Source organism: Empidonax traillii, unplaced genomic scaffold (genome assembly GCF_003031625.1).
Source record: "Empidonax traillii isolate 1590-97213 ecotype Southwest subspecies unplaced genomic scaffold, ASM303162v1 scaffold157:size2224338, whole genome shotgun sequence".
Taxonomy (NCBI): Eukaryota; Metazoa; Chordata; class Aves; order Passeriformes; family Tyrannidae; genus Empidonax; species Empidonax traillii.
In genome coordinates this window covers 1,080,512-1,105,191 of record NW_020955350.1, presented here as the reverse complement: position 1 = coordinate 1,105,191, position 24,680 = coordinate 1,080,512, and the positions used below count along the sequence as shown (strand labels likewise).

Below are 24,680 nucleotides of genomic sequence, written 5' to 3'. Positions count from 1 at the left end.
CCTGTAACATAAGGGTATGGCGATGTACAACTTAAGTCCGTTACTGTACCTGAGACCGGCCCCTCATCCCATTCTTCAGATCTCCTAAATCGATTTGTTGTAAATCCCATGCAGACATTTACTCCAAAGGCAAAAGCAAACAAGGATATAACCTGCAAAAGTAAAACAGCAAAGTAAGTGAAGTGTGCAAGAAGCAGGACTTTCATGCTAAGAGCATTAGGCATAAGGGATAGAGATGGTCCTCTGTACATTCGGGCTCCCCAGCACTGCAGTTCCCATCACTGCAGCAGCAGCTGACAGCGTCACCGTTGGAGAGTAACACAAACCAGAAGGGGTTTATGAATAAAACATCTCTTTCTGAAGCTGAAACGCTCCTTTTTGTAGGAACTTATTCAGGACAGACGGGTTGCTACTCCTCCTCTAAAAGCAAACACGCTCCTCTCTTCTCCTACCTGGTGCGAGTGGACGCAGCCCTGCTTAGCCATACCAGGGAATTCTTGAAAAGCCTACGCCGCACCGTCGCCTTTTTTTATAGTGAGCGCAGAGCTCTGTTTGCTCGGGGAGTTCGGGCTATTAGCTACGAGTAATCCCACCTGGTGAGGTTGACAGGCTCGTGTGATTTGTCCAGGGGGTGATTTCATCATGTTTCACTCACAAATCGCAGCTCCGAGTGCAAGAAGCTCCAGGCATCATCCCTCGCTGCTCCCTCCCCCCAGACACACACCCGTGCGCTTTTATGTGGTTTTCTCTGGCAGAGCTGGGCTTGCTTGTGCCGCGGCAGCCAATAGCTCCTCCTGCTCGTTTTATTCTCCTTACAAAAGTAACATGGCTAAAAGAAAAACCAAGTCTCCATCTGGCTCGGAGAAGAAGAGGGGGAAGCTCACTGGGGGCTGCCAAGAGAAAATATCCCGATGCCACCCTCAAAAGTGCCCCGGTGTCAGGTGTGGCAGCGCGGTGGGCTCAGTCCCTCTGACCCCTCACGGTCGGGAGGGTTTGGGAGCTCGGGGACGCCCCTCTTCCTCCACGGGTGCTCCTCAAATTTCTAACTGTGCTGCAGAGCAGAGGCCCCTCAAAACTGGAGACTCTTTCAGAGCGCGGGGTATTTTTCAACGTTGTTCTCCCGTGCTGCTGTGGCAGAGCAAGGCTCGTATCGATGGAAACACAAGCAGTTCCATCTGAATAGCTGGAAACTTCAGACTTCCAGAAAGGAAGGGAAGTGACACGTCCCCTCTGCCCCACATTCCCCCATTTTCATGAACAACAGAAAGCTTGGCTGTTTGGATTAGTACTTTTATTTACAAAGCAAATGATAATGCTGAACAGAATTACGCTTGAAATCTGTGGCTTAAATATTATTTGCCAAGGCAAATTATTTACCAGTGTAGTTTGCCACTTTTTTTTTATTTTTTTTTGGTCTGATGAAAGCTTCTTTCATGAAAGTGTTTACTAACAATTACATTTAAAGGGACAGAGTCGAGGTTTGTAAGCCCACAGACGGACTGAGCTTCTCTTGGGACCTGTCCCATATTCTATACTGGTAATGAGAGACTCAGTACAGTTTTCTTTAAACTAACTTGCAATAATAAACACATACAATTTTGAGTTTTGTTTAGAGGTACCTTCTACCTGCTGCAATAACTCACCTTCCCCACCCTGTAGCTTTACAGGACAGAGTCTAAAAAGCCCTTTTCCTCGTTGCCCACACCTCATCAGCATGCCAGCCTTTGCCAGGAGATGATCCTTTTTTATGCAGTTTCTTAACCAAAAGTGGCTCCATTGTGTAGCTGCATCTTTGTATTGCAAGGCTCAAGGCAATGTAATTAGCAGGAAAAGACTTTCATCTTAGCCACACCAGGACATCCTATTCCTTTTACTTGCACGGACTGAGACTATGAATTCAAGACCCATTTTCTAATGCCCACTTCACCACTAGCTGGGCTGAAAAAAATAGGCAATATTTTTCTAGCAAAAAGCTGAGCATAGAGAAAAATAATTATCAACAAAGTTACTATCTGTTCCTATAAAATTCTTTGCCCCTAGCCTCTGGTAAATCCTGTTGTTAAGCAATTTCACCCCCAAGCACTAGGTAAGTACAGCAGTGTGTGATCACAGCAGACAGGAAACCTAAGGTGCCACAAATAAAACTGCTCAGTGATGTTGCCTATGTATCTTATCTAATGAAGCTCATGATTTCATAGGCAAAATATAGAAATCAGAAGCCCCAAGCTTTCCTCCAGCTTGGGACCCTCAGGTCACTGAGAAACGGAGGCAAAACACAACTGAATTTTCAAATCAGGTGGCCAGTTTTGAGTGCCCAAGCCAATACATCCAGTCTCATTTTCAGAGATCCGGAGCCTTTGATGTTCTTGCATACCTTCCTCACACACAGGTCTTCAGTTCTCTTGAAATAAAATTCCTACATATGTTAAAAGTGGCCACCCAGAAAAAAAAAGAAAGAAACAAAACCAGAAAATACAGCATCACAGATGACTTCTACTGATTTAAAAATACATATTGCATTTTTCCATTTGTGTAACCTCTCTGGAGCTTGTAAACTTCACAACTTTACATAAATGGAGGAGCTCATTTTGTTTTCTGGTCCATGTTACAAGTACATTAAATTAATTAAAGTCCTTTGTAATGTCTTTGGAACTATAGATGATGATGACTCTGAAAATGCTAATCTTTTTCATCTGTGTAATGTAAGACACATTTTCCAGTAGCTCTCAACTGAACACATACTCTGATGCACAATGTTCTTTTTGTCACAAAGATTGTGCCTGAAGCCATCCCACAGATGCACAAGGAACTTATTAGCATAAACAAGGTCTAATAATTTTGTGCAGGCAAAATTTCACTGCTGGAATCAGTGGTAATTAATTTTTTCAGCACCTAATTGCCATTTTGCTCATCAGAATGGAAAGGACTAAAGCTGAAATAATATATTCCTGGCCCAAGAATTCAACAATTCAGTGCAAGTTTTAAGGCTTAAATGAAACACATTTAAAAGGAATTTTAACAAGATCAGCAGAATACGAAATGCGTCTTCATCATTTATCTTGAATAAGAATTGTCCTTTGGATTTTCTGGCTTGTATTATACTGATTATTTAACTCCGAATGCAAAACTTCCAACCAGGCACCAGATGGCGTTTTACATGAGAAGTTCACACTGTAACATTTCCACAATTACAAACATTCACAGAATCTCAGTATTGTTTAGGCTGGAAAAAAAATTAAGATCATTGAGTCCAACCCTTAACTCGGCATTTTCATGTCCACCACTAAATCATGTCCCCAGGTGCCACATATTTCTTTTTTTCTAAATACCTCCACCAGCTTCCCTGGGCAACTTGACAACCCTTTCCAAGAAGAATTTTTTTCCCAATGCCCAGTCTCATCCTGTCACTTGGTACTTGGGAGAGCCTCCTCTAAGGAAGCTCTCAAAGAGCAACAAGGTGTGCCCTGAGCCTCCTCCTGCCCAGGATAAACACCCCCAGCTCCCTCAGCAACTCCTCATAAGACTTGTGCTCCAGACCTTTCGCCAGCTCCCTTGCCCTTCTCTGGACTCGCTCCAGCCTTTCAATGTCCTTTTGTAGTGTGGGACCCAAAACTGAATCCAGGATTCAAGGTGAGGCCTCACCAGTGCCAGATCACTTCCCTGGTCTTGCTGTCCACACTGTTTCTGATACAGGCCAGGATGCCATTTGCCTTCTTGGCCACCTGGGCACACTGCTGGCTCATGTTCAGCTGCTGTTGACCAGCACCCCCAGGTCCTTTTACACTGTTCAGCAAACTGACTGAAGGTGCCCTCAATCCCCTCGCCCAGATCATCGTTGAAGATGTTAAACAGAACAGGTCCTCGTCCTTGTTTTCCAGTGCTTGAACTGGTGATGGGTGTCACAGATGCCTACCAACAGAGTGCTCAGTCACTCTCACAGTAAATAAGTTCTTCCTCATATTCAGGTGGAATTTCCCGTGTTCCAGATTCTGCCCCTTGCCTCTCATCCTACTGTTTGGCACCACCAAGGTGGCAGTGGAGTTTATAGCGTTTTATAGATCAAAACCAAGTATCTTTGGCACTCAGTGCAGTGACTGACAAACAAGATAGAGAAGGAAGGAAAGGTGTGTTTGAAGGCAAGGACAGCAAAAGGACAGCAAAGCCAGTCATCAGGTCAGGTCAGCCAGGTCTGATGACAAAAGGAGGGGCAGGAAGAGTAAGAGTCAGTGCAAGAGGGCAATGACCTGTGGTAAGCAGTACTTCAGCAGAGATCAGTGCAGGAGCCAGACTACAGCCAGATACAGAAGTGCAGAATGGTGATTGCACAGCCTGGGTATGCAGGAAAAAATATACGAGAGTTGCTGAAGGATGAGGAACCTGTATCTGCTCAACTTGTAAAGAGCACCATTGAAGACCTCAAAATAGGGTCACTGAGAAGTCCTCTTTATCTGACGGAGGAAAAATACTTCAGCAAGTAACAGATTCCAAGTGGATTGCAGATGGCTTTGAAACAAAAAGTTAAAACCTGATCATAAAAGGTAGGAGAGGACACAGATGTTCACATGGATGCATTAAGGGAGTAGGTGGGACAGGGTAGGAAAAGGAACTATTACCATAGGCAAGGTCATACTGTTGTTTCCTTGGGCTGTGGGACATGTTTGAGAGTTGAAGAAGCTTCTGCAAGTATCTTTTGTACTTACACACATAAAAGTTGCGTTTTGTCAAGGAGGCAGGAGGCACAGGACTGACTTCCCAGGAGCTGCACCACCACACCCTCTGCTTCCCTACGAGACTGGGAAGATCTGCAAACCAGGCTGTGCTCATGAAAGTACACCCTCCTCACCACAGTTCCTCAAAACACCACCCAACAACAGCAGTCTCCAATTATCTGTCTGCTCATCATCGCCAGACCCTCAGGGATAATCATGGACAAATTAAAGTCTTCCAAATTGCAGTTTGCTGCAGCCCAAACCCTGAGGAACCAACTGCCTTAGGCATATATAAGCCCATCAACATTTTTGAGCAACCTATATAACGCCTTCAGGGTTCACAGGGCTGGGGAGTGAGCACCCACATCCAGCCCAAAACTCGCTGAGGACAACCAACAAAGCACGTCGACCTGCAGAGCACGTTGCACTGCTCCTCACCTCACCCTCAGCTACGTGTCCTGCACAAAATACAAGTGTACCAGGTTCATGCCTGTCTGAAACTGAGTGCTGCCTTCCCAGAGAGAGAAGAGGAACCACTGGCCAAGGGAGGACCTGAGTCCCAGTCTTTGCTTTTATTTATGTAAAACATTAATATACCCACCAGGGACTGAAACCCACATGAGTAGCCTGGTGAGAAAAAGGAGGGCATAATGAAGTAGAGAAATAAATTCTCCCACACCCAACATCAGATGCAACAGCTTCAGTGGTTCAATGTGGGATGTGGGTTTGGTGACAGCACTGCAGCTCCTGAAGCTGCTGCTGACACCTGTGGAGGTGTCTTAGCTCTAGTGCACCCTCCACACACAATCACCATTTGTGCTGGTACAGAAGCAGAACAAGGTCTATATATGAGGTCATATCTTTGAGCAGGACAGCTACGTCAGCTGGAAAAAGGACATAAATTTTCAGTGACCTGAAGAAAGCTTTGGGTGCCTGAATGCTTGTGTCTCCCAGCAGCACTACAGCTTAATCACCACCCACTTCAACACAGGGCGTTACACCTCTCACTGTGAGCTGCACTCGACGGCAGCAGCATCAACACTACTCCAACAGATATACCTCCAACAAATTTCTCATCTTCAAAGAAACTAGTATTTAGCCAAATTGGTTCATGAACAATATTATTATTATGAAGCTGCACAAGTATTTCACTAAAATGCACTGAGTACAGAACTATATTTCTTAAGATAGTCACATATAAAAAGTTTAGCAACTGCAGAATAAAAACTGTTCTGTGATGAAAAATCACATCTTCAGAGAGGATATGAAAGAGTTAAACATGGAGTCAAAGAGCCCATATGTGTTCTTAGTGCAGCTCATGTGAGGCTTAGTATGTATTCAGGTCCTCATCCTTGTTTTCCAGTGCTTGGACTGGTGATGGGTGTCCCAGATGCCTCCCAGCAGCTCCACATCCCTCTTTTTAAAAGAGCTGTAGACTTCAGTGGTGTGAAATCTGCCCACCTACCCCCAGACAGTAATCTGGAGGTTCAAGGGTCTTGCATGGTGCCTTGCATGTGCCACACACAATCATTGTTTATTTGAATTTTGTAAGTTATACAACCTATTACGTCCCACAAAAAACATAGACCTTTAGAAACAAAGAGTTAAAGCTAGATGAGAAAAAAAAGCAACCAAAGTCTCCAACCAAAACAAACAAAACCAAACAAAACCACAAACACAACCCATAAAGGTGATAAAACTACTTAAAGATGTAAAAAGTAGATTTTCTAGACTTCAAATCATATGTCGAGTTTCTTTGTGTAACTTGTATGTACATCCTTTACCTTATTTGAACCTTTCTCAGTAGAATATCAGCTTTGAATCTCTGGGTACATAAAACTTCTTTTGGGGACTTCTACAATAATCCTGTTACATATCTCTCCTACTTAATCACATTTACCCTCAGCTCAAACTCCACTTTGGCACAATATTCAAACTCAAGGCTTGGATATGATAAAAAAATTCCAAGTGCTAATCTCTTCCCTACAAGTAAAATGTGGATATAATTAATACTGTTTTGTTTACTTTGTTTTATCCGCCAAACAAGAGTTTCTGTTTGTTTGAAATAGACTTTTTTTTTCATGTTTTTGGCACTTGGATCAAGAAAGAAGTATTTTAATTAATATTTTTCTTCTAGTTAATCTGAAAAAAAAACCATTGGTATTTTCAAAACAGCAAAATCCTACTTAATTTCAGTTTAAAGAGATTCGTCACTATGAATATTGTTCTCAGCTTGCCTGCAGTTGAGGCTTTGGACGCCCGTGCTCTGCAGCATCAAAACTTCTGCAATAAAAGCAGAGGGATCAGGCTGGAAACAGAGGATTCCCCCATGGCAGATAGGGACATGCCTTCAGGTGAGCACATTTTGCTCCTGATTCTATGTATAAGAGGTATCTAAGGCTGCTGTTACGGTGACCTGTAAGTGTCTGCAGCTATGAAAGCTTTTTTGGGGGGGCATGATAAATGAATGCATGCACACAGAACAGGCCTTGGCAGCGTTGCAGTTAAGACAAAAAAAACAAAGCTTGAACCCACTTCACATGAGTGTGAGTTCAATTCAAGTGGAGCCATTTTATTTGCATGAGGCCTGCAAGACTGCACCACTAAATGCAATCAGTCCAGCATAAAGACAGCGAAATCCCAAAGAGATTGGGACAGCTGACAAAGAAGAGACGATCTCTGAAGAATTAAAATAACAACTATTAATGCTGCCTAAACTGCGTGATCTGGTTCACTGAGTGGCTCCATGAACATTTATGTGGAGGAGGATACAATAGGAACTGTCCAGGCTTTTGTTCGTAGAAAAATGCATAAATGGGAACACAGCTAACACTGTCACAAACATAATCCCATCTGCAACCCCTTTTTGGGTGAACTGATTTCTCTCATCTTTATGATTTACACAAGCTTAAACTATCTGCAGCTGTTGAGAGGGGCGAGGTATTCCATTACCTTGGAAATAAGTGGTTTTTCTGCCCTTTTCCTTCAGAAAAGAAATAAACCTAGCAAGTAGAATCCAGATATCAAGTGTCTACCACCACCACCTGGCAGACTGGCTAGTCCTTGCTATCACTTCCATCCTCTCACCCCAACCATTCCTACAGCCACACAGCAAGTCAGAAAAGGTAAAAAATTCCCTTCCTTTGACAGGTTTTGCAGCTAGGTGAGTTTTCTGCTGTGGTCCTCAGCAGTGTGCAGGTCCCTGGAAGCAGTGTGTCTGTGAGACACAGTGAGCTGCAAACTGCTATTTCCGACCTCCAAGCCGGGCACTGTAACCAAGGAGCATCCCGAGGGCAGGGGAGAGGCAGGCACGGCATGACAAGCTCTTCTCTTCTCCCGACTGGCTCTGCTCCCCGGGGAGTGGTGTCACCGCAGCACACGCTCACCAACCCGCATTTCTTAACGTGCATCTGCTGCTGCCTGTTTCATTGGCAAAGTACAACAGTGTCAAACAATTGTATCTTGCTTTTTTAGGTCGTTTCGGACAGATGGGCCACTTTCCAAGCATCACAAATTTTGCTAAGTTGAAACATGTCACCACCCGTTCAGTTGAGGGCCAGCTTTTTCTTCTTTTTTTCTGATTTCAGCCGAGTGCAAAGATGACAAACGTTAGTACAAAGGGAAAAACATCCTGTTGGAATAGTACTCCCTGTTTTCTATGGGTGAGAAAAGTATAAGTAACATTTCAACAACAAAATAATGTGATCCACTGCTGGAATTCTTTTTTAAAATCCATATCATAATGTATAACTGAATAAATTTCAAAGTCTGCAGGAATGCAATATAAAAAAAAGAAGAAGAAAAATGCTGGCAATCAAAAATATGTAACTCTGCAAGCATGGGTTTGTCTAAGGATTATCAGGGGGTTTTATGCAAATACTTTTTCACCTTTTCAGCATAAAACTTTGGAAAGGAATAAATAATCTTTTTTTTTTTTTATAATGGATTAAACAAGCTGTAGGGAAACTCAGGTCACTTAAATATTAATAGACTTCATCATTATTTTTAAGCAAATAATCTTACTGAATTGTTTTGTTTAACTCATCTTTTTTTATCTAGCAAAACAAGACTTTCAGAAAGAAACAGTTCCTTGGTTTAATGCCTGCTGACTGCTGTAGACTAAAAGAGCTCTGCTTTGCTGAGCCTTCAAAGAAGGCTACCCACACAGGCAAATCTCCTTTTCACAGCAGATAAGACTGAAGTTAGCTAGATATTATAGTTGTTGAAGCTTCCCAGAGCAGAGACAGATGTTCCTGGGCATCCACAAAACCTGCAAAACAGCTGGGACTATTTAATTTATTATCCTTGCACTGTCCATACTAACACTTCTCCAAGACACTGAAACCAAACATCTCTGAGTCTGATTCAGCCCATGTGAAAAAGACTTGAGTAAACTACTGGTGTGGTGAAGAGACTGGGGACACCTCCTCCTCCAGCAATAGCTTTGCCAGCTATAGAGAAAGCCTCTGGTGCCTGCTGTCCCTGTTCAGGTATGTAAAGTCAACATTTCCTCATTTTGGGAGAGGAGTTGCCCAGACTGGCTGCTTATTCCCCTCCTCTGCACCACACCGAGCATGGCAGTCTCACTGCCTGAGTGATCTTCCTTCAGCTTGGTGCTGAGGAACACTATGATTAAATGACCTTTAAACCAAACAAAACAGCACACTTTGGGCAAAGAAGCCAGGATGGATGATGGAAACAGGCAAGGAGTGGTAACATCTTCAGGTGACAGCTGAAGTCAGCAGAGGAGGATCACCTCTGCTCCTGGGTAAACTGAGTTCTCTTTGCACTGAGACAGAGCAGGAGCACAAACTTGCTCTGTGGTAGCTTAAGCCATGACAGCTGTTTTGGAAAATGAGTATGGGACTATAATCTCAAGTTCATACCCCTGTTTGTTGGTAGTCTAATCCTGCCAAAGCATCTGCTTGATTCTGCAGATAATTCAGCATAGTTTTGGAAGGCACTGGATTAAAAAAAAAAAAAAAAAAAACACAAAACAAACAAACAAACAAACAAACAAAAATAACAAAACAAACAAACACAACCCAAACCAAAAAAACTAAGAAAACTTGCATTTTTTATACTTTCTTCTCTGATGCATTATGAATAAAACAAATAAGCCAACCTCAAAGCCCCATTGTATAAGGGCAGGTGGAAGTACAGTCAGACTGCAGGACAGAGGGCACAGGGCAGCGGCATGGGAAACCTTGCAGGGGTGGCAGATTCAGCACACAAACCAGATCTGATGCTGCCAACAGCACGACAGCAACTACCAGGACAGCACAGTAGATATCCCATGACTGTCATATGCCATGGCCGTCACAGTCATCTCCTGCCATCTGTGGGGGACACTGAGCTGGCTTGACAGAGCAATGGTAGGGCAGAAAAAGATAGATTAGTGCTGAGGGTGAAAAGAGACAAAATATATTAGAAGAACAGAGCTTTAGAGATTCCAAAAGGGAAGCCACAAACTCCTACTCTTCTTTCTCCAAAGATGGTTGAACCAAACCATGTTTTCTCTTTATACAGCCTGTGAAGTCTTTAAGTATTGTACTGAACATCCTTCACTAATCGTGATACAGGATAAGTGACAGGCCACCTTTGGCCTTTTCCCACCATCCCACTCAGAGCTGAGGCCGATTCTGACACACCAAAACATGAGCTGGTGCAGCTGGAGGGGCAGCAGTTTGTTCCAGTCCTTGCAGTTGCAGAGTCTTCCTGTCCCCTTTGGTAGCCTCAACACTGAATTTGGTGCAGGGCTAATCCTCCTTCGCTGTTGCCACAACACGAGCTCCTCACCACCATCCTGTCCCAGCTCCAATAAGCCCCACCAGCCCTTGTCCTATTCCCCCATTATCCTGCCATTGGCCAGAAAAGGTTTTTAAGTTTTCACATTCATCAACAGCTAATACGACTTACAAGGGACATACAGCTAATATGACTTAAAGCGTTTTTCTGCCAGGCGAAATACACAGCAATAGGTGAGCAGATGTTCTGTGGAGAGTGACTTCCACCTTGGAATTCAGTTAATAGTCTTTCCCCATTTTACTGCTATTTGTCGTGAGCACTGGTGCATCCTGCTGCACCAGAATCTCCTCCTGCCTCAAGGACTTGCACTTATATAAGGCAGTTTGGAGCAATTCTGCAGAGCCCAGCTGCTGGAGTCCAGTAATTGAAAACTCTGGGTGTGGTAGGGGGTGTCCCCAGGCTGTCCCTCGGCTGAATTCCCTCCCTCTGCTTTGTTATGCTGGCTGAGGGGAGGGCTCCGATCCTGTCCCAGCTTTGCACAGGGCTCTCCCTAAAACCCGGAGTGAGTGTGGAGCCCATTCGAGAAGTCCTCCCTTCACTGGCTCTGACAATTCCTGTTGTTGCACAGGCAGAGCAGTACAGTCATCCTTTCTTCAGGTTAACGCATTTATCCCCTTACAAATTATCTATTTCTGGAAAAAAAAAACCCTGGTGAGCTGGTTTGTGTGTAAACACAAGGGCCTGAACCCATCTGGGAACTAGTGGGCTAGTCCTGCCTAAGTGCATGTGTAGCCTGGCAGCCTCAGAACCTCATCCTGCCACGTCCCTACAGCTGCCTGCACAGCCACAAAGGCCAGTATAGAGCCAGAATCTTAAAATTTGGCATTAGATCAAAAATCCTGTATGAACAAAGCATTATTACCCAGGATCCCAAGTTTTTTGACCACCACAGGGATTAGAGGCAGGACCCTCAGCTGAACATGCCACTAACAAGCAGCAGCAAAAAACAGAAATCTGTGAAGGGAATAAAATGTGACATTTCAGTGATGGGGAGGGGAGACAGTTGCTGAGGGAGGGAGGGCTTCAGGAGAAGAACAGCAGGAACAACTCTGGCAGATGTCCTACAGATGACATTTCTGCACCAGATGACATGGGATGAAAAAATGAGGTTGCAGTCAAGGATGAGTTTCCAAGAATTTCTTAAAAAAAAAACAACAAACAAACAAACAAAAATAAAGCTAGTGAAGAGATGAGTGACAGCAAAGTCAGAGATGTCTTCAAAACTAGAAGGCTTTCAGGTAAAAATCTTTTAACAGCCAAAAAAACCATTGAAACAGAGGATCCAAGGGTGAGAATCCAGAAACATGTACAATTGTGCATTATTTGGAGAGACTGTGGCTGCCCTGGGCTGGACAGAGTTGGTCCCACTGCAGGATCATGGCTGAGCCTCTCATGGGCCCAAGACAGCAGCACCTATTGTAGAAAATATAGAAAAAGGGTAAAAAACACAGTGCAGGTAGTGAGGAGTGAGAGGAAAAGCAAGAGAAACAGCTCTGCAGACACCAAGGTCATCAAGCAATGCCCTGTCAAAGAGGGGGAGTGAGAGAACGGCTGGGTGGACATCTGGCAGCCAGCCAAGGTCAACCCACCACAGCTTCCTATTAAAAATCTCTACAAGAGATGATGAAATCCAATGATGAAATAATAAAAACAAAGGAGAAAGGTTATAGATGAAACTTCTCAAGTATTTTACAATAAAAAGCGTCTAAGAAGGGCATGAAATCCCTCTCAGAAATGAAAAGAGTAGCTGGATAGGAACTGTATTAGAAGAGGAGGCATCTGACAATCTCCCAGTGCCAGATGTAAGTAAGGTCCATCTGCAACAGGAGAAAAGTTCTGTCAGGACAAGAAGACAGGAGCTGAGCATACCTGCTATTATTTTTTATTTTTATTCTCTTTTCATACAATTTTTCATATACAGCACTATCAGCTGGAACTTCCAAGCAATTCTTCAATACTTTGAAATATGAAGACTGCTAGGACAAAAGACCATCTCCTGTGAACCTTTCTCACAGAATTTAAATAGTACGCAACAGCAGAACAGTTCTCCAATGATGATAGAGCCCATAAGTATTTATTTTTATCTTTACATCTTTTTTGTGTATCAAAGTGGAGCACACACAGTTTCGTGGGCCTTGAAACAAAGAATGCCTGTGAGATCATTTGGTCTGACACCTTGCAAACATAGTAGTCATCTCAGCCGGTGATGAGCCCAAGGGAGGGTTCATCCCAACTGGGCTGGCGTGGGTGGCACAGGGAGAGTGACACTGGGGAGGCTCAGAAGTCTCCATTCAGTAAGGTGCTGCAGAGGTCAGGGGTTCTGCCAAGTTTGCAAGCACATGAAAAGCAATTTGTGTTACTGGTGTGCCAGCAACAGCAGATTCTGCTGTGTTTCCATAGATGGTCCATTAATCTGGGAAAACTGCCATAAATGAGCACTCAGAAGAGCATATTTGGACAACTGGTGCTACCCCAGCACTGACAGCAGCAGTCTTGTGCCACCACTCTTCATTCATCTCTCACAAATATTCATTACCCCCACTTCCAGCTCAGCTAATGTCAAAGGATTACCTCTGGCATATTTTGGGAAAGGCTGCTCTGTGGGCACCATTTTAACAGCTCCAGCTTTCAAGAATGATGCTAACGTATCTTTAGCTGTCTGGCATTCAAACTCAGCTGGCATCCTTGATGAATAATTGGAAACCTCCCTGCTGCAGTGACTTTAAACTCATTGTTTAACCTTCATACTATAACCTTTGAAATAAGGTTAAGATTTTGTAGAATAAATACTGCTACACAAATGGAGAACTATTCTGTGTTCTTAACATCTCAAACAGGCCAGCCTCCTAGGAGGAAACATCTCTACAAACTTGGACTTGATGAGAAGCTCTTAATCTAAAAATATCTGTTGCTGTCCCTGAACAGTTCAGCTGATCACCTGTGGGCAGCCAGTGTTAGGGACAGAGTCAGCCTCTTCTTTCTTTTAGGTACAACTAACCCCCCACTATCTCTCCCTACCTACCAGGCACAGCCTGTGCCCTCTGCCAGCCCCCAGCCCCACCTCACATCCAGTGGGGAGGGCTGGAGCTTTCATGTAAGCTTTAGACAGAGCCCTGACACCCTCCAAATGACAAGTCAGCATCCCAGTTCCACTTGCAGAGTTCAGCGTTCCCATCACAGATGTGGTGGCAATAAGGAGCAGCCTGCACAGCACCAACACATGCTGACAGGAAGCTTGCATAGATCAGTGGTAATTAGAATGCAAATCACAATCAAATTGTAAGCAAATTAGAAGCAAAAGAAACTCAAAAAAGGGACCCAATGATAAATACTTCAAAATCAGAGTAATCAAAACCATTATGACTCCAACCATATGGAGGGGAATTACCAGGCATGAAGTGTTTTATTACTGCTTATCAACTTGCCTCTCTAATCAGCACTTTACATTTGTTGCATAGAGAGTTATGGAAAAAAATTACAGATCCTTGGGGTGTTACTGCTATGATTAAAGAAATCCATATATTTCCTTTGGAGAAAAAGGCTTAGGGAGAGGTTTCTGTAATAGGAACCTTTTTGAGACAGATTGCCTTTAAGCCCAAGACTTTACCAGTGAAGCTGCAGACAGCGGAAATTTTAATATAAATCAAAAGCCAAGTGATGTGGGAGTTTTAAACTTATAACTATGTACTAGCACCATATTAATATTATAGGACATAAATATAAAGAAAACACAAGATACTTTACTCCTGTAAATTGGCTGGATGCCAATTTTGATGTTGCTGTAAGGTAAGAATACATATGAAAGGCAGTTTATATTAAAAAGGTTAAGAGGAGAGGAGGCAGAAGAATCTTCAGGAGGCAAAAGAATCTATAAGAGATCTACTGTGGTTTGTACAATACATTTTCTTCTCTGTGCATTAAATAATACTTTCTCCTTTACTTATGAATCAGAGCACTTCCAACACCACCCCTGCATGCACTTTGGAAGGACTTCCTAACTGCCGAATCCCAATCCAAGCTGCTCTTTGCAAAAACACATTTATGCTACTTCATAGACTGAGCTTGCTTGTAATTGTATTTATTAAAGACCGCTTTATCAAACCAGGAAAAAGCAAGGGGCAGAAGGGGAGGGCAGATGCTCCTACCGTACCAGTGGGTCTTTTTTCTCCATGACCGAAGCTCGATGTGGAAGCGTGGCTTTGCCCTGTCCCTGCCAGCAGCTTCCAGCAGATGTGCTTCCCCGGGGAGGCTGTGGCTGCCTTGGCCCCAGGCTGGATCCCAGGGTGCTGCCCGGCCACCCTGGGCCTCGGTTCCCAGCGCAGCGTGGCTGAAGTCAGGGTGCCAGCTGCCCCCGGCGGGACAATGGCCCCATTGGGAGATAGCTGGGGGACAAAGGCACTGCTTTCAGGGATGATTTTATATGCACACATGTGACCTTTGCCTGAAATGACTCTGTGGAGAGTGTCCTTGTCCCAAGGCTCTGCTTTCAAACGCAGCACTCTGAGGCTCTTGTTTAATCTGTCCTTTTACTTTTTGATTTTTTGCCACAGATGCCTCAGGAGAGGTCATGTGCAGATAACAAGGTGGTGCTGAGCTTTTTCTGATCATTTAATAGAGCTATTCAGTGATGGATAGGATTATTTTCTTCACTTTGAAAAATCCTTCAGCAGAATCTGCTGTCTGGAGTCCTTTTTCTGTTTTTAGGAATTTAACTACAAAACCAGAGTACCTCAACTTCCAATCCCATGCCCTGAGCTAGCCTGGGAGCCACTTCCAAGCTCAGGCCACCTTTGCTAGAGGGCATATAATTTTAAATTTATGCACCCAGATAAGAACAGCAGGGCCTTTGGGTTTTTGATCGATCCAAGTGACTTATTTATTGTAAATCGATTTATTCTAACAGTGATTTTTAAGTATTTTGAATGCTTCTTACATGATGGAATATAAAATAGTGGCTGTCAATACACAGCACACACGAAACCCAAATATCTCTCTAGCTGGGCCAGAGGTGGGGGGTGAAGACAGAGCTTATCACCCTTTCTTTGTGATGTGTCAGTGAGCACTGCAGGTGAAAGGATGGTCCCTCAGAGTGATTTTTTATTAGTTTACAGGGAAGGTTAATAGCAGTGTGACGCTTAGGTTAGGCAAATTTTCCTTTGTAAGACCTTGATTTTTGCTGTTTATTGCTCTGACAAACTTAAATTTTCATTGACATCCTTGTGGTGAAAGGAGATGGGGTTTTTAATGTATTTTTAACTTGCAGCAAAATACACTGAATCCTTTTGAGATTAAAATTAAGGATGCATTCTTTGTTATACTAATGTTAAACAAAATTATCTGTCCTTTCCATAAACAGAACGCAGGTTTGCATACCCTAGAGCAACAGATTTTGGGGACTAGGAAAGAATGGCCTTTGTCAAGTGAATACATTCATCCAACCCTATCCAATTCCACACAGATTTTGCCAAGTTATAAATCTTTAAGAGATCTTTGTGTATGTTCACCACTGTGTGAAACTTGCTCACACTTAATGGCTGACCTCTCTGAAGATCATCTTCTCTGGGTGTCTTTGAGCCCCTTACAGACCATGGATCACACTGTAGGTTTATTTCAAAGGAAAGGAGTTTTAAAAGGTGCTCACAGTCACAATGGGATACAGGAGCGGGGTCATGGCTGGTTGTCTGTCACACACCACCCCCTCAGCACAGCTCACATCTCTCATAAAAAGAGGTGGTGGTGTGCATGCTGGGAAAAGGAATTTCTTGTCCTGAAATAAATCCCTCCCCATCCCCCGGACAAAATCAAACCCCAGTGTGAAATTTCCCCACCCAGCCTCCGTGTTCCCTACAGCCTCTTCCCTCAACATCAGTCCTTTGAGAGAGCAAACATTAAAAACGAGGATAAACTCAAAGCTTTGAGGAGCTACTGCATAGGTAGCAAGTCCTGGATCATAAATGAAACAGGGCTGCTGTTGGAAAGACAGCACAGAGTATGTGATAGCGCAGACACCACAGAAGCAAGCAGATTTCAAGTCTTTGATTGAGAAATATTTCTGCCTGTGAGGTCAAAAAATTGTAGATACAAATCCAGTTAGAATTTTACAAGTAAATGAAAGCAAACTAATATATACATATATTCTGTAATATCTAGAAGCAAAATATCTGAGTAAAGGGCGAAGGAAAATACTGAAGACAAAGAAACAAGATAGCAAACTCACACATCTCTACCTCAGAGCTGGCTGTTCCCAACACTGTGCTCCCCAACACTTGTTTGAATTCCAAGTAAAAAGAGATGCATCTCACTTTCCTTAGAAGCTAATGTGCAGCCTGCTGTGCCGTTGACAACTATTTATCCCCATCTAACTTTAATATAATTTTCCTTTTTTTCTTTAATTTTAGCTTGTCACTTCTAAGTGTTTTGCTGCCCCATGAAAATACATCTGTTCTGCAGCAGAGGGGTTTAAACTCTTTGTTACAAGTGCTCTGCCGAATAAAGACATGTTTACATTTACAAACTAAATGATTTTTCCACATTTACAGAGTTAAAATATACCTGCATTTGGAGACAAGCACGAGGGTCTCTACTCAGTCTCATTTCAGCATGGTTTGCAGGATTAAGTATTTCCCAATATGTTAATTGCAATCTAAAAATATTTTGGTCGATCTTTACATCAGTTTAACACCACATTATTCTTGGTCATACAGCTACTGACTTCTTTTGAGTCATACTCAGTTAAAATAAATCTTGGGCAACTCTCATTCTGTATAAACAAACTCAGGCTGTTTAGCAAAACAGACACTGCTGTCCCAGGATGTCATGGGGATCAGTGGGTATTGCTTTAGATAATGCTTCGTCAGAATTAATGCACAACAACTAGCACAGTTCAAGCAGGGGCAGTGGCCTGGGGCATTACGCAGTCAGAGGAGCACACGATGCCAGTGAAAGCCAGTGCCTGACCTGAAGGGCTTTAGGAATGGATTTCTACCCATAAACACAGAATTTTTGAATCTATATGTATAAAGATTTAGTTAAGACCCCTAAAAGGTGATCTGTGCAGTGCCACTACCACTCTTTTACAGGCTGTGGCCATCAGTGCATTTTTACACAATCATAGAATGGTTTGGGTTGGAAGGGACTTTAAAATTCATCTAGTTCCAACCCCACTGCCAACTGGCAGGGAACCTTCCACTAGACCAGGTTGCTCAGGGCTCAGTCCAAACTGGCCTTGAGCACTTCCAGGAACGGGGCATCCATAGCTTCTCTGGGCAATCTGCTCCAGTGCTTCACCACCCTCACAGTAAAGAATTTCTTCCTAATATCTAATCTACACCTGCCCTCTTTCAGTTTGAAGCCATTCCTCCTTGTCCTATCACCACATGCCCTTGTGAAAATATCAAACATCTTCTCCCTGCAGCACATCCTCAGTGAGTTGTGATCAGAGGTGATGGATCTGCTTTCTGGACTTGGCTTTAGGCAGCAACAAGGCACAAGATGCTCAGATCAGGGCGGGGCTGGACATTAAGATCCTATTTTTAAAAGCTATGTTTATAGATGTCACAGCCTGCTAGAAATAAAGACTTTTTGAACATAACTCCTTTTAATCCCTACACTTTTTGTACTTATTTCTAAACAATATTGATGAAAATAAATTAATCAGAAAATTATACTGGCCGTTAAATATGCCACGAGAAGTACAGCACTAAAAACAACCATGAAAAACAGTGCTTCAAAAAAACTGCACTTCAAATAGTCAGGAATAAAAGAAGATTGTGACTTACAAGAAATATATGACTCCTCCTGTTAATCTGTTCCATATTTGATCATTGAGTGTGAATTACATTTGAAAAATATCCTGGGGGATTACTTAATGGGCTGCCTAATCCAACCGTCCACCCCCTGCAAAGTACAGCCTCATGCGGTTTTGTTTCATTAGGAGTTTCTCTGCTGCTCCAATGACCCAGCTTAGTTCCACCTCCTGCAAACAGGTCCGAGCATGAAGAAACAGCTTCTGTGGCCAGAACTGCGCTGAAATATGTAATTCTGTACAAGCATAATTGCATGAGCTGAGCTAATGGAAAAAACATACTTTGTCCAGCAACCTTCTAGGCATGGCTGGAGTTACTCCTTCTGCAATCTGAATGGATTATGTGGTCTTGTATCTCTGACTTTGCCATGGCATATTTTCTTGTTCTTAACCCTTTGTTTACAGCATTGCAGCTGCCCAACAGCTTTGCTCGAAGTCCAGAGGTTTATCACTTCTGCTAAACTGCATTTTTCATGTCATGAAATGTTGTTTTATTTCCACTAGACTTATCCCATCAGTGGAGATGTTATGATACCCTTTATTCTCCATTTGTGCAAAAACGTATCTTCACTTGGAAAAGTCATCAGACCCAGAGCTTCGAAAGATCGTCTGTCAAAAGATTAATCTTCCTCTCCTGAGCTCTGCAAACCACACTATACCAGGCTATGACAAGTTATAAAATAGCACAGCTTTACAAACCTGCACCAGCAGGATCCAACCCCCTGAGAGTATCTGCCATGGGGAGCTTGGGACGGAAGAGAAATGGCCATAAACAGTAGTTGGGGGTATAAGTGTACAGGGAGACAAAGTGTGGATATGTGAAGAATCATAAAGATCACAAACTAAAGCTTAGTTCTCCCTGACCAACATGAAAAGGCTCTGCATGGGCTGAAGGTTTCCCTGGAGAGAGCATGAATTAGCTGAGATAGCTTATAGCTTTATCACTTTGGCCCTCATGCAGGGCACTCAAAGTCCTGGGTAAGGCCAGAAAAGGGCCACGGGGAGAACAGAGAGTTACCAGCATCGAACAAGATCCTCCTCTTGGCTTGAGGGGTGACACAACGGCTCCTTTGTTTACCTTCCTTATCACCAAAACATTGCTTTCTACATCTCTTATCCTTCTCTTCTACTGTTTTCTTGCCCAAAACCAATCCCTATGCCCTATCCCAAGTATGTCTTTAACGCAGCTTCACCGAATTTTGCAGTTCCTAGTCTGGTACAGTATATACAAATTATGTCAAATTCTACATCCCGAACAAGATGTACAAATTTCTTAAATGAAACAGTACCTCACAAAATGTAACTAGGGAACAAGTTGATAAAATCCCTAAAGAAGGGAACACAAAAAGTTTCAAGGCTGCTCTCATCTGCTACAGAAAATCCAGTGTTGAAACCTGACTATAAAGGCCTGAGATGAGATATTCCACTAGGAATAGGGTTATGAAGGTTAAAGAAAGAATAATACGATAATTACACACTCCCCACAAACCTTTTCACCAGAGAGCAATGCACCAGATGCTAACACTGATCCATAGGTGAGCAATCAACAAACACAGCCACAAATACAGCCAACATACCCCTGAGAAGGGAGAAGTCAAGAAGCTCCAGAAAAGGTTTACAGAGGAAGGACTGAAGAATTCCAAGGGGTCCTACTACAGGACACTGGTTGGACATACCCATGGATTTGCAGGTGATACACCAGGACCAGCCTTTGAAGCATGATGAGAAATTACGAGCACCCACCAGCTGCTGTGCCAGCAAACAACTGTTAGTTCAACAGCCATGGCATGACTGGAGTTGTTCATGCAGTGTTTGCAATTCAAGATCAGAGGGTTGGCCACCGTTACTGTAGTGCTTGGATTCTCGTTTTCCTGAAAAGAAAGTTGAATCTCCAAAGTATCTCAGTCTTTTGGGGGTTGGGGAAATTGGTCACCTGTTTTAGAAGAAAATAATAATAATAATTCTTACGTCTTATTGTCTCCAGTTGGGGTATAAAAACTACTTCAAGTGACTGAAGCACTCATCTTTGTGCATTTTGTGTGAAGCCCAAGGAAAATCCATCGTGAGAGGAAGCTACAAGCCCAACTGCAACATGTGTTAGGGCCTTTCGAGTGCTAGACTGAGAAGGTATCAATCACAGTGACAGCTGCTGCTGCACTGAAATGTGCTCGATCCTGGGAAAAAACCTAACAGCAGACTGGCTTGTTCAGCTTTGGATGCTGCAGAGAGGAAAGGCTGTGCAGTGAAGGTTTTTGGGCTGCACAAATGAATTTTATAGACAACTATTTGAGAATTCTAAAATGACTCCAGTTTGTTTGCAAAGCTTGGTTTATATTTCTGCTTGCAAGTAATCTTCTGTTTTTGATTCCTCACAACATCTGTGTCCCTTTTCCAGACCCCCCTGCATGGCTTTATTCACTAAAGCTTTCAGAGCTTTGTTTTCATTCTAACGTTTTTGTCTTCTAAGTTGTTTTTATTATGATGTACCACACTGAGTGTTCTAACAGCCTCTGAGGGATATTTTCTAAGAAGAATAAATTATGGGCATTAATACAACAAAGCACAGAGCTTTTGAACATTTGGTTTCAACGTGGAAGGGTTCTCTTTCATAGGAGAATCATGTTGAGGATTTATTTCTAAGGGACATTTTTCCTGCTATTAAGATCTAACGGAGCAGTATTTTACTGAAGGCTTGTTTTTTGCACACTGTGTTATGGTTATTGCACAGCTCTTCTGCTGTTTCTTATTTCACTGCAAGGTACTATGTGCATATGAAAGGTACACTGTGAAGGGTTTGCTTTCAAGTTTACCGTCAAGTCAGGGGAGGGAGGGTATGGGGGGTTTTGTTTGAGCTTCTTTTGTGGAAAAGGATTAAGGTAAGGATACAGAAACCAGGGGCAAAGTACTTCTTTAAAATAAATCCAGATCTCCCCTCTGTAAACACATGCCAACTAAATATACAAATTGTGTTCACAACTGGGCTCATGCTAAAAAACAAGAACACTATAAGCATGAGTTAGAACATTTATTTGGACCTCCTTGAAAAGTCTTCCTTTCAGTAGGCTCAATCCTGCAACATAAGCAATTTAGCTCTCATGAGTAGTCCCATTGACTAAAAGCAGGGTCTGGATTTACAGGGTCACCTAAACCAACAGAAGAGTTTTGCATGCAACATTTTCCCATAAGTCACTTCCCATTATACCTTTTTGCCACCTGGACTCCATCTCCTTAAATCTGCTTTATTGGTCCCATATGCCTTTATTCAATGGAGTGCTCGGGCTTTGATGGAATGGAAAGGACGCAAGCGAGCACCAAATCGCTTTCTTGAACCGGTGCTGCAGCCACGCTCCTGATTAATGCCTCCTTTCATATAGCTGTGTCCCCTCACTGCATGCAGGGAACAGCCTCCCACTTGTAGTGCCCAAACATGTCGGCTTTCTCTTCCAAACCTGCTCACAAAATCCACTGCGTCACAGCTGCCTCCAGCTCACAGCTTTGTGCTGTTGTCCTTTACATGATGAAATTGCCTTTTGCTAAATAGTGCTGAGTGCTGGGCACCAAGTGCTTAAACTCTCATGGGGTTTGGTCCCCACTGGTTCCCAAGAGCAGGGTCTAACCCCCAGCCCAGTAGGTCTGGAAGCTGGTAGCACCCAGCTGGTACCACTGCCCCTCCGTGTACCACCTATGGCTCCCACTTGGCTCCCAGGAGATTTAGGTTCCCAAAAGGAAAAGACTCCTTCCCCCCCTCTCCCAGCTCTTGGTTGGATTTCTGGATATTTAGCAAGATGACTCACCAGATCAAGGTGAGCCTCTGGGCTGATGCTCAGGAATTCCTAGAAATTGAGCATATGGAGGACAGGACCACCACAGTCAGCAGTACTGTATTAACTAATTGTAGAATCATATCCAAATAAGGGAAGAGACAGACACAGCTCCATATATTTTTCCTGGTGCATATCTCCATGCACATTCTCCTTTTTGTCTGCATTTTACAATACAAAAAATATAAGAAAATATTTTAGTGCAGATTTTCTGAAAACACTGGTAATTTTTGCACCTGGACAGATTTTTAGCAGCACCTCAACGTATTTCAAAGCTGGTACATTAGCTATACACCTACTTTTAAGGTAAAGATGTAAACAGTTTAATTACATCATACTCCAGATCAAAAAGTGAGGGTGGGAACTACAAACTTTGCAATGTTTAACTTGAACTCAAGTGAAAACATCTGAAGGCTCTTGTGGGTGTTTGAACTTCTCAGTGACAGGAATCAAGGTTAAAGCAACTTGATTGTTTCTTTTTATCACTTTCCAGCCTTGGTATAAAAACAGGGATCTGTTAATTAGTTTGGACACCAATGGGATTGGGTTAGCAGCAGCAAGGAGCTCTGAGCCTTTTCCTTGTAGCTGCTGTGATGAAAAACTCCTGTGTGTTTCCTTCCCCACCACATGTCTCACAAAGAGATTTACGGCTGTGCTTTAACCACATGTCAACGAGCCAGTGCATCAAGATTTACACCAGCAAATTTGGAGACTTATCTGCAACTGAATTTTCCCACTGATAGGCTATAATTTATAATAAGTGCTTGCATATTTAATTAGATGGATGATGAGATGAAATAGTACAGAATGGCAGCCTAAATGAAGGAGGCAAGTCAATGCACTGTATCCTTTCCCATCCCTGTGAAGAGTAAGGAATAAGATCAGATTTCTTAGCTGCACCATGTTGCTCACAAGCAGCAGCAAGTAAGTGTACAGGAATACCAAGAAATGGATATTTATTTGCATGTCCTGAGGTTTTGCTTTAGTTCTTGCAGGATCTCTTACCATCAGTGCTACTTCTGTCAATTTATTTTCAACAGGATTCCAAAATGTCCCAGCAGAGTCAAGGATCTATACAGTGAATTTAAGCTGATGATCACTTGCTTAGGCACCTTTTACTAAACAAAGCCTTTTTTTTTTGGAAGGGGAGGGGGCGGTTAGTTTGGTTTGGTTTTTCTGGCAGTCCACATGCACAGGGCAGGGGTCTGTGAGACTGGAACAGAGAGAGGCAATGTGCTTGCAAGGGTATACCAAGGAAGAGGCCTGGAGCAGGTGAGAGCTGAACATCTCTATTTTTTTTTACATGCCATCTCTAAGCATTGTATTTCTTGACAGCTCTCAGCCACTTCCATGACATGCATGCCAGGGAATGGCACAGCACAGCCAGAAGTCCCTGTAGATGGTCTAAGCAATACAATTTCCTGTTACAGAGATGCACTTTTTTTTTCTTAGGCCTTCTTCTCGGCTAACAAAAGCTCAAATCCAGCTAACGTGGTGTCAGCTCCTCCCTCTTGCTTTCTGGCATATGCTCAGAGCATAATCTTTCTCCACTTTTCAAATATGAAACCTTTCATTAGGGCTTTGAGCATTTCCAGTTTGAGTTGTTGTAACCTCTTCTGCGTAGCCAAAAGAGCACATACAACTCAGACACTACAGCATCTTGCCAAGTTGTGTTCAGCTTTTTCATTTCCATTTGAAGTTTGCTGTTATGGACCACAGTATTGAAATAAGCATATATGTCAAAATTAATGAAAAGCTGTTGAGCTGACTTAGAAAACTCTCAAAAAAATCTTCATCACAGCCCAGTTTCAGGTTAGATTTCTCTGGTTCATCTCTAAGTTCAGTAACTCCATCACTCCAGGTTCATTTTTCTCAGGACCAGTGATGAGTCTTACCACCCTTTTTGGCTCAAAAGATGAAAACACCTCCAGGCTTCGCTTGCTGTGCCTCTTGTTATCATCCCACTGTAAATCCATCACCTCAGAGAGAGGCATTTCATAGAACAAGCCTAGGGAAGCCTGGCCCAAATTAACAGGTGAGAGCATCTGTTCTTCTTCCACTTTCTCTTCTTGCCTCACTGACAATAATTTCCACAGAAGTTTTGGCATATAAATGTCATTCTGAAAAAAACACATTTTACCTTTCACAAGGTAGCACCTTCAGAAAACATATAATTACTACTGAAGTAGAATTTTGCTGTTTGAACTGTCAGTCCTCCCCCACCTTCCAGGGGACCAATGCAAATTTAAAAAGTAAAATTAGGCACAGATATACTTTAAAAGACAACTTTTCAAGGTGCCTTCCTCCTTTTTAAAGTCCTTATAGAGCACAACCCCATCTTGTTTCCTTTTCAAGCTACCTGCAAGACACTCTGGAACTCTTGAATCACAACAAAAAGCAAATTTAGGTATAAATGCAACAAATGCATAGCAGAAATAAACCAAGTAATCAATTTCTAAAACTAATTATTGGAGCATGTACTTTTCAGCAGTTTCACCCCTCTATTAATTCAGCTCATTCTTTACCATTAGGTAAAAC

At 42.9% G+C, this 24,680-nt stretch overlaps 1 protein-coding gene across 8 annotated transcripts in view; it reads right to left on the bottom strand.

The window, feature by feature from the left end:
- Nucleotides 1-14,841, bottom strand: part of ENPP2 (ectonucleotide pyrophosphatase/phosphodiesterase 2) — a 71,414-nt gene extending 56,573 nt beyond the window's left edge. For 4 of the 8 annotated variants that reach the window (XM_027884911.1, XM_027884903.1, XM_027884904.1 and 1 more), the window contains exons 1-2: nt 594-896; nt 50-152 (exon numbers count right to left, since the gene is read on the bottom strand). In XM_027884911.1, coding sequence (XP_027740712.1) covers nt 50-152; nt 594-644 — 154 coding nt within the window. In that variant the 5' untranslated portion in view covers nt 645-896. Of the gene's footprint in view, nt 1-49; nt 153-249; nt 369-452; nt 897-14,667 lie in introns of those variants that run through there. The other 4 variants (XM_027884905.1, XM_027884906.1, XM_027884909.1 and 1 more) reach the window with 3 other exon arrangements.
- Between the last annotated feature and the right edge of the window lie 9,839 nt (nt 14,842-24,680).